The sequence below is a fragment of the Ranitomeya variabilis genome, chromosome 4, assembly GCF_051348905.1.
Source record: "Ranitomeya variabilis isolate aRanVar5 chromosome 4, aRanVar5.hap1, whole genome shotgun sequence".
NCBI classification, from domain to species: domain Eukaryota; kingdom Metazoa; phylum Chordata; class Amphibia; order Anura; family Dendrobatidae; genus Ranitomeya; species Ranitomeya variabilis.
Window position 1 is genome coordinate 389,300,014 of NC_135235.1, and position 10,635 is coordinate 389,310,648.

At 41.6% G+C, this 10,635-nt stretch overlaps 1 protein-coding gene across 2 annotated transcripts in view; it reads left to right on the forward strand.

Annotated features, from left to right (window-relative positions):
- The window catches only part of LOC143767167 (gastrula zinc finger protein XlCGF66.1-like), a 29,179-nt gene extending 20,841 nt beyond the window's left edge, over positions 1 to 8,338 (forward strand). For both annotated transcript variants that reach the window (XM_077255246.1, XM_077255247.1), the window contains one exon: positions 6,596 to 8,338. In XM_077255246.1, coding sequence (XP_077111361.1) covers positions 6,596 to 7,590 — 995 coding nt within the window. In that variant the 3' untranslated portion in view covers positions 7,591 to 8,338. The remainder of the gene's footprint in view (positions 1 to 6,595) is intronic.
- The last annotated feature ends 2,297 nt before the right edge of the window (positions 8,339 to 10,635 follow it).

Sequence of the window (10,635 nt, forward strand, 5' to 3'; positions counted from 1 at the left end):
TTTAGAGAATTCATTGATGTCAGGAGGTAGTTCTCCCTTCATTTCATGTGAAACCAAAATCTCAGAGAAAGCTAGTCTTTAATTCTTTAGATATCAAAAGGTGCCTCCTTAGTTACCTTGAAGTCACAGGCCCCTGGCTGAAGTAGTCTATAATAATAATAATAATAATAATAATTTTATTTATATAGCGCCAACATATTCCGCAGCGCTTTACAACTTATAGAGGGGACTTGTACAGACAATAGACATTACAGCATAACAGAAATCACAGTTCAAAACAGATACCAGGAGGAATGAGGGCCCTGCTCGCAAGCTTTCAAACTATGAGGAAAAGGGGAGACACGAGAGGTGGATGGTAACAATTGCTTTAGTTATTTGGACCAGCCATAGTGTAAGGCTCGGGTGTTCATGTAAAGCTGCATGAACCAGTTAACTGCCTAAGTATGTAGCAGTACAGACACAGAGTGCTATTAACTGCATAAAGTGTATGAGAACACGATGCAAGGAACCTGATTATGTGTTTTGTTTTTTTTTCTATTTTTAATAGGCCACACAGGGATAGTTAGGTTAATGCGTTGAGGCGGTAGGCCAGTCTGAACAAATGCGTTTTTAGGGCACGCTTAAAACTGTGGGGATTGGGGATTAATCGTATTAACCTAGGTAGTGCATTCCAAAGAATCGGCGCAGCACGTGTAAAGTCTTGGAGACGGGAGTGGGAGGTTCTGATTATTGAGGATGCTAACCTGAGGTCATTAGCGGAGCGGAGGGCACGGGTAGGGTGGTAGACTGAGACCAGAGAGGAGATGTAGGGTGGTGCTGAGCCATGGAGTGCTTTGTGGATGAGGGTAGTAGTTTTGTACTGGATTCTGGAGTGGATGGGTAGCCAGTGTAATGACTGGCACAAGGTAGAGGCATCGGTGTAACGGTTGGTGAGGAATATGATCCTGGCAGCAGCATTCAGGACAGATTGGAGCGGGGAGAGTTTGGTAAGAGGGAGGCCAATTAGTAGAGAGTTACAATAGTCCAGACGAGAATGAATAAGTGAGACAGTAAGAGTTTTTGCAGAGTCGAAAGTAAGAAAAGGGCGAATTCTAGAAATATTTTTGAGATGCAGATAAGAAGAGCGAGCCAGTGATCGGATGTGGGGGGTGAATGAAAGCTCGGAATCAAGGATGACCCCAAGGCAGCGGGCATGTTGCTTGGGAGTAATGGTGGAACCGCACACGGAGATGGCAATGTCAGGCAAAGGTAGGTTAGTAGAGGGAGAGAACACGAGGAGTTCAGTTTTTGACAGGTTCAGTTTCAGATAGAGGGAGGACATGTTAGAGATAGCGGTAAGACAATCACTGGTGTTTTCTAAGAAGGTCGGAGTGAAAGCAGGAGAAGAGGTGTATAATTGGGTGTCGTCAGCATAGAGATGGTACTGGAAACCAAATCTACTGATTGTTTGTCCAATAGGGGCAGTATACAAAGAGAAGAGGAGGGGGCCTAGGACTGATCCTTGAGGAACCCCAACAGTAAGGGGAAGGGGAGAGGAGGAGGAACCAGCAAAACATACAGTGAAGGATCGGTCAGAGAGATAGGAGGAGAACCAAGAGAGAACGGTGTCCTTGATGCCGATGGAGCGGAGCATAGTGAGGAGGAGCTGATGATCCAGTGTCGAATGCTGCGGAAAGATCCAAGAGAATTAGCATGGAGTAGTGACCATTAGATTTAGCTGTTAGTAGGTCATTGGAGACTTTAGTGAGGGCAGTCTTCCATGTTTGTTTTGTTTCAGGGTCCCAATAAGGGTAAGGTGACTCATAAGTCGAAAATAGCTAGGGTTAGAATGGCCATAACCTTGGTTTACTCTTGTCTTGAGTCAGGGTCCGCCACAGAATTTTAGGGTTTATTCTACAAACATCATGTTTTTTTATTAGGAAGTTTATAAGGAAAATTTACAAAACCATATTGTTTTAGGGACCACATCACATTTCAAGTGACTTTGAGGGGTCTATATGACAGAAAATACACAATTGATGCCATTCCAAAAAAACTGCACCCCTCAAAGTGTTCAAAAGCATATTTAAGAAGTTTATTAACCGTTCAGGTGCTTCACAGGAACTGAAGCAATGTGGAAGGAAAAATGGACACGTGACTTTTTTTTACAAAAATTTTACTTTAGACCCTTTTTTTAAATTTTTGCAAGGGTTACAACAGAAAATGGCCCCTAAAATTTGTACCGCAATTTCTCCTGAGTACGCTGATACCCAATATGTTTGGGAAAACCACTGGCTCATGGTAGTGCTTGGAAGGGAAGGCGCACCATTTGACTTTTTGAATGCAAATTTGAGTGAAATCATTAGCCCACGCCATGTCACGTTTGGAGAGCCCCTGATGTGCCTAAACAGTGGAAACCCCCATACAAGTGACCCAATTTTGAAAACTAGACCCCCATGGAATTTATTCAGATATGTAGTCACAAAAAAATTATCTTTTAGTCCCAACATTTTTATTTTCTCATGGATAACTGGAGAAAATGGACCCCAAAATGTGTTGTGCAATTTGTAATGAGTACGCTGATTCCTCATATGTGGGAGAAAAACACTGTTTGGGCGCAAGTCACGGCTCTGAAGGAGTGACGTTTTGGCATGCGTACTTTGATGGAATGGTCTGTGGTTGTCATGTCACGTTTGCAGAGTACCTGATGTGCCTAAACAGTGGAAACCCCCACAAGTTACTCTATATTGGAATTCATGTACAGTTTTCCTGGTATGTGAATTTTATAATGTAGCGGCATATATGTAAATTTCATAGAGTGCATCAGGTTGGCATGCATGAGTTATGTAGTGTACCTCAGATTGTCATACGCGAGTTGCGTAGTGTACGTCAGGTTGCATGCGTGAGTTGTTAAAGGGAACTTGTCACCCCCAAAATGGAAGTTGAGCTAAGCCCACCGGCATCAGGGGCTTATCTACAGCATTCTGGAATGCTGTAGCGAAGCCCCCCAATGTTACCTGAAAGATGAGAAAAAGAGGTTAGATTATACTCACTAAGTCTTGAGTGAGGAAAAGAAGGGCTCAATTCTGGCTTTACTAGCAGAGGGATACAGTATATACAGTACAGATCAAAAGTTTGGACCCACCTTTTCATTTAAAGATTTTTATGTATTTTCATGACTATGAAAATTGTAAATTCACACTGAAGGCATCAAAACTATGAATTAACATGTGGAATTATATACTTAACAAAAAAGTGTGAAACAACTGAAAATATGTCTTATATTTTAGGTTCTTCAAAGTAGCCACCTTTTGCTTTTATGAGTGCTTTGCACACTCTTGGCATTCTCTTGATGAGATTCAAGAGGTAGTCACTGGAAATGGTTTTTCAAAAATCTTGAACGAGTTCCCAGAGATGCTTAGCACTTGTTGGCCCTTTTGCCTTCACTCTGCGGTCCAGCTCACCCCAAACCATCTCGATTGGGTTCAGGTCTGGTGACTGTGGAGGCCAGGTCATCTGGCGTAGCACCCCATCACTCTCCTTCTTAGTCAAATAGCCCTTACACAGCCTGGAGGTGTGTTTGGGGTCATTGTCCTGTTGAAAAATAAATGATGGTCCAACTAAACGCAAACCGGATGGAATAGCATGCCGCTGCAAGATGCTGTGGTAGCCATGCTTGTTCAGTGTGCCTTCAATTTTGAATAAATCCCCCAACAGTGTTACCAGCAAAGCACCCCCACACCATCGCACCTCCTCCTCCATACTTCACGGTGGGAACCAGGCATGTAGAGTCCATCCGTTCACCTTTTCTGCGCCACACAAATACACGGTGGTTGGAACCAAAGATCTCAAATTTGGACTCATTAGACCAAAGCACAGGTTTCCACTGGTCTAATGTCCATTCCTTGTGTTTTTCATCCCAAACAAGTCTCTTCTGCTTGTTGCCTGTCCTTAGCAGTGGTTTCCTAGCAGCTATTTTACCATGAAGGCCTGCTGCGCAAAGTCTCCTCTTAACAGTTGTTGTAGAGATGTGTCTGCTGCTAGAACTCTGTGTGGCATTGATCTGGTCTCTAATCTGAGCTGCTGTTAACCTGCGACTTCTGAGGCTGGTGACTCGGATAAACTTATCCTCAGAAGCAGAGGTGACTCTTGGTCTTCCTTTCCTGGGGCGGTCCTCATGTGAGCCAGTTTCTTTGTAGCGCTTGATGGTTTTTGCCACTGCACTTGGGGACAGTTTCAAAGTTTTCCCAATTTTTCGGACTGACTAACCTTCATTTCTTAAATTAATGATGGCCACTCGTTTTTCTTTACTTAGCTGCTTTTTTCTTGCCATAATACAAATTCTAACAGTCTATTCAGTAGAACTATCAGCTGTGTATCCACCAGGCTTCTGGTCAACACAACTGATCATCCTAACCCCATTTATAAGGCAAGAAATCCCACTTATTAAACCTGACAGGGCACACCTGTGAAGTGAAAACCATTCCCGGTGACTACCTCTTGAAGCTCATCAAGAGAATGCAAAGAGTGTGCAAAGCAGTCATCAAAGTAAAAGGTGGCTACTTTGAAGAACCTAGAATATAAGACCTAATTTCAGTTGTTTCACACTTTTTTGTAAAGTATATAATCTCACATGTGTTAATTCATAGTTTTGATGCCTTCAGTGTGGATGTACAATTTTCATAGAGACCAGGTCAATGCCACACAGAGTTCTAGCAGCAGACACATCTCTACAACAACTGTTAAGAGGAGACTTTGTGCAGCAGGCCTTCATGGCAAAAAAGCTGCTAGGAAACCACTGCTAAGGACAGGCAACAAGCAGAAGAGACTTGTTTGGGCTAAAGAACACAAGGAATGGACATTTGACCAGTGGAAATCTATGCTTTGGTCTGATGAGTCCAAATTTGAGATCTGTGGTTCCAACCACCGTGTCTTTGTGCGACGCAGAAAAGGTGAACGGATGGTCTCTACATGCCTGGTTCCCACCTTGAAGCATGGAGGAGGAGGTGTGGGGGTGCTGGACCGCAGAGTGAAGGCGAAAGGACCAACAAGTGCTAAGCATCTCTGGGAACTCCTTCAAGATTGTTGGAAGACCATTTCCGGGGACTACCTCTTGAGGCTCATCAAGAGAATGCCAAGAGTGTGCAAAGCAGTCATCAAAGCAAAAGGTAGCTACTTTGAAGAACCTAGAATATAAGACATAATTTCAGTTGTTTCACACTTTTTTGTTAAGTATATAATTCCACATGTGTTAATTCATAGTTTTGATGCCTTCAGTGTGAATCTACAATTTTCATAGTCATGAAAATACAGAAAAATCTTTAAATGAGAAGGTGTGTCCAAACTTTTGGTCTGTACTGTACATTTTACTCAAAAAATATACCTATAAAGAGAAAAATCAGAGAAAGCTGAAAATTTTGCCAGAGCTGTATATATCTTTCCTGTATTGTAGTGCCTAGTAAGTTGTAGTCACCAATATATTGTAGTGCCCAGCTCATGCTTCTGGAGACAGGCACCCATACATTAGGCAGGCTGTCATCGCTACAGACATACCAAAGATGTGGACGCCCTGAATTTCTTTTGGGGGGCACTTGTACTTTGTACTAGCAGTAACGTGGAAGCCCCCTATATTTCCATTAACAGGTGACGGACCTGAGTGGGGGCATTTTTTATGGATTGAGTTGAAGCTTTTGTTGGGAACATTTTACATAACATTTTGGATTACATTTATCCTGTGCTCTACGCTGAGCACTTACCGTATTTTTCGGACTATGAGACACACTTTTTCTCCCCAAAATGTGGGAGGAATATGGGGGTGCGTCTTATAGTGCGAACACAGGCTTACCAGGGGGGTTATGGCAGAAGTGTGGCGATTCTGCGGCGGTGGGTGGTGCGGAGTGCACCTGAGCAGGTGCACTCCGCACAGCCGCAGCTTTCCCACACCTTTGCCGCAACCCCCCGGTAAGCCTGCATTAGCACTATAAGATGCACCCCCCATTTTCCTCCCAAATTTTTTTGGGAAAAAGTGTGTCTTATAGTCCGAAAAATACGGTATGGTTTTGTCATTTAATCTGTGATCTGCCTAATGTAGAGACCCTGATTCCAGCGATGTGTCACTTACTGAGCTCCTTGCTGTAGTTGTGATAAAATCACTGTTTTATCAGCAGTAGATTATCACAAGTATAGAAACCTGCTGCCGTCTAGTCCTCCATATTCATGAGTTGTGTATCACCTCGCTTCCAACACCGATTGTCATTTTTCTGCCTGTTCACAGTTTACACAGAAAGCTGCCAATCTGTGGGGCATTCGGGGTTATACAGAGCTAAGCATTCAGATCTTAGATCTGGAAGACCTGCAGCAGATAAAATAATGATTTTATCAAAACTGCAACAAGCAGTGCAATTAAGTGATACATCACTGGAATCAGGGTCCCTAAACGTACATCATGTTGCTCGCAGATGGGGTAGCAAAATCTTGGTGATAGATTTCTTTTATGGAATTGTCTTATTATGTGTTAGAAACTATTATACTTGGCCAGTCTGCGATCAATTTTTATGAAAAATAATGCAAAGTTTCATCTTCTAACCAAGTGTCCGTTTTTTTTCTTTCTCCACAGATCCTATGAAGTCTACAAAAATATCTGAAGCAAATTGCATTCCCATTTTTTCAAAAGATTCTATCACTAATGACCATAATAGTGATAAGCTTATACAGGGAGCCAAATACGTGCTATCAAAGAAACCAAAGGAAAATAACTGCCTGGAGAAGGTTTCTAAGAGATCTGCGTTATGTGGACCTGACAATCTCCCCAATACCACCATCCATATACACACAGATCATATTCCACACTTCCCATCTGCGCTTATTAAGAAAGAACCAATCTTATTAAATGAAGAGAATTTAATGGACTCAAGAGATTGTACTCAAGATTCATCTAGGTTTACTAAGGAGGAACCATGGGACGGGGGAGATTGTACTGACATATATACACCCACAAATCATCTCCAACAATATTCATCAGCTCATATCGAACTATTTGTCTCCTATGAAGAAAAGCCCTTCTTGGGTAATGATGCTGTCCTAACCACCGGTTCTGCAGAGTATGTGCCTTCTCCATCCACAGACTTCATGGATGAGCAGCAGTGTAATACAGCTGAAAAGCCATATTCCTGTTTAGAGTGTGGAAAACGTTTTAAGCTAAAGTCATACCTTATTGCACACCAGAGATGGCACACAGGAGAGAAACCATACTCATGCCTTGAATGTGGTAAATGTTTTAGCAGAATGTCAAATCTCGCAAACCATAAGAAGGTTCATACAGGCGAAAAGCCATTTTCTTGTTCAGAATGTGGAAAAAGTTTTGCTAGAAACTCAAATCTTGTTGTTCATCAAAGGGTCCATACAGGGGAGAAACCATATCCTTGCTTGGAGTGTGGGAAATGTTTTTTTAGTAATTCTTATCTTGTGGTCCATCAGAGAATCCACACCGGTGAAAGGCCGTATTCTTGTTCGGAATGCTTAAAATCCTTCATCAGTAGCTCAGAACTGTTGAAACATCGGAAAAATCACATGAGAAATGACATTCTTAAAAATTCTGCGTATTTGTTCTGATTGCAGAGAAAGATCCAGCTATGTGAAAAAGAAAGGATGGAAATCTCTTAATTTTGTTTACTCTGGACATAACATTTGAACAGTATGAAGGAGACCTACTTACACAATAATTGGCTTTGCAATAATGTTATGTTACAGAATTATGTAGAACAGAACCCTTAGCTGTAATACTTGCCATTGCCTTCTCCAGCAGGGGTTTATTGCATGCAGAACCTGTTTCAAATTACGCCGCAGAGGTTTTCATTTTTCATTTCAGTTTGGTTATTGCTTTGATCAGTATGTTCAAGAAAATTACAATGGTAGATGCAAACTGTAAATTTACTTCCAGGTTTTACTTTTTACACCAGAGACTCCTATTCTTCTCAATTCTCTTGAAGGGAATCTGTCAGTAGACTCATCCCTCCTAAGTCGTCTGTATGGGCATGCAGGTCATAGAAAGCTGAATAAAATTACACCTAGATATCTGTAATCCAATGTCATATTATAGAGAAGTCTATGTTTTTCTTAATATGTAAATTAGCTGTTACAATCTATGGGCTGGATATAGATCTGCACAACACAATATAAACTGCAACCACCAAGTCAAACAAAGAGTCCAGTTTTGAGAAGAGATCATGTAAAAATTCCATTTTATTGATACAAAGATATAAAAAGATAATTGTAAGCAGAGAATATCATGTAGGTGACGCTGTTTTGGTGAAAAAGATGGATATTGAGGCGGAGAAATCAATAAACTTTTTTCAGTAATATCTGCTATTTTATATACCTCCATTCCCTAATTAAATTCCAGTTTTAAGTAAGTGGAAACAAACCATGGAATACAGTGCGCTATAATGGCTAGAGAAGGATAAAGCAGAAAAATGCCTACAGATCTTCGATATCTAGGTGCGGTAGGTCACAAGAGAATAATGGTAATGGGGGAGACTCATCAATCTTAATTAAATCTAACATTTGTGCTAATATGCTGCAATTGCAGAGTAGAGGTATAGATGCAGATTAGTGTATTACTCCTTGGTTTGTGAGATTATAAGACCAGATAAAGAGAATACGTAAGGTAGAAAGTCAGGGATAAATAATGTCCATAAAGTGTTCTGTGCCAAAATTACCTTGGAGACGAAGTCAATAGTTTCCAAGTGGGAAGTAATAGTCACAGCGTCTCCTTACCCCTACGCGCGTTCTACCGCCAGCTTCTTCTGGGGTTGTGTTGAGGTGAGCAGCAGCCGCATATTTATGTCCTGTTCCCTCCTATCAGTGTGCAGTGGAAGCCAGTATGTGTCCATTATGTCAGCTGCGCATGGCGCAGGTGCCCCCATCGGATGACAGGAACTTCCTGGAGACGCTAGTTGACACGCACGCGTGGAAAGGAGTGATCACCACCGGAAGTCCCCAAGGTTGGGGAAGCCACGCATGCACACCATCGGGACAAAAGGAAGGACGTGAGTAAATGAATGAATACCGGTGTATGTGTCTTTTTTTTTTTTTTTTTTTTTAAATCATGTATTTTTTATTAAAGCATATGACACGCCATTAACACAGTCCGATACAATTTCCAGACAAATACCGTACATTAGATACATGACCTGATAATATATTTTCATTTTACTAAACAACACCCTTACAACCTAACCGACCCCCCTCTCCCCCCCCCCAATCTCTTGCCCATTATCCAATACAACCATCTGACAGCATCACCTCTTGAGAAAAGATATCAAGCTTTACAAAAACACGCCTGTACATGTAGGAGTCCCCCCAGAATCAACTACACAACACCCATTCTACTTTGCAGTAACTCAGCAGACGCCACACCTGGGTAATCCATACCAGTGTATGTGTCTGAACAGTGAAAGTGGCTTGCCATAAAGGTGGAATGTGAGTGACGATCGTGAATAAAAGTGCGGGGACCCTTAACTTGTTGAGGAGAAATTAGATAGATAAGCGATGCTTAATGTTAAAAAAATAGAATGTGTGGAACCAAAAAATAGATAAAGGTGGATATGTGGGTAAAGGAGTTTTATATATAAATAAATCGATAATGTGTTCCAAGAGCTTTAAGGGGAAAGAAGCGTAATAAAGATGACCTAATGGGTAGGGAGTGGAGGTGTGATAATGACTGGAAGAGAACAGGGGAGGGGAGAAGGGTTACGTGGATATTGGGAGACCGTGAAAGGGACCTCCGCTATCGGATATGAACTGAATATGATTACTATGGGATTTATATGTGTATGTAGTAGTGGGCTAACCCAACCAGGGTGAATTGTGGTAGAAATAATTAAAGAGAACAACAGTGTGTTCACAAAGGTGGTGTTGTATGAGGTTTGGGACTTTTGTGAACTAAGTAACAATTGGTGTGAAGTGCACAATCCTAGGACGTAGGGGTAGGGTGGAAGTGATGGGAAAAAGAGAATGAGAGAAACGAAGATGGCAGAGGTGCTGGAATTACTCATTAATGAAAATACAATCAATTTGTGTTGCTAAAAATGTACAAAGTGAAGTGTAAATACAATTTAATATCCCAAGGGCATAGATGTTCATAATATAGGCCAATGGTGTGGCTGCCCACCATTAGAGAACAGTCCGATAAGGCCCATCCATTAGAAAGAAGTTTGATTTAAGTCCCTCCCAAGGTGAGAACCAAGAAGAGTGATGAATGTCCATAGTTCTCAATGGCAATAAATTGAAGACTTGACTCCCGACGGTGGAAAGGGATGGTATGCCTGCCGGATATGGATCCAGATCCTTCCAACGCTGTCAATAGGGGGTAATGCTGGCTGTAATGTAAAAATAGTAATTAAAATCCAAATATTGAAAATTGTTTATATACAGCTCTGGCCATTATTAAGACACTACCACATCAAAACCCTGTCATGGCCAGCCCAATCTCCAGAACCCCATTGAAAACCTCTGGAATGTAATCAAGAGGATGATGGATAGTCACAAGCCATCAAACAAAGAAGAACTGTTAAATTTTTGGGCCAGAAGCAGTGTGAAAGACTGGTGGAAAGCATGCCAAGACGCATGAAAGCTGTGATTAAAAATCATGGTTAT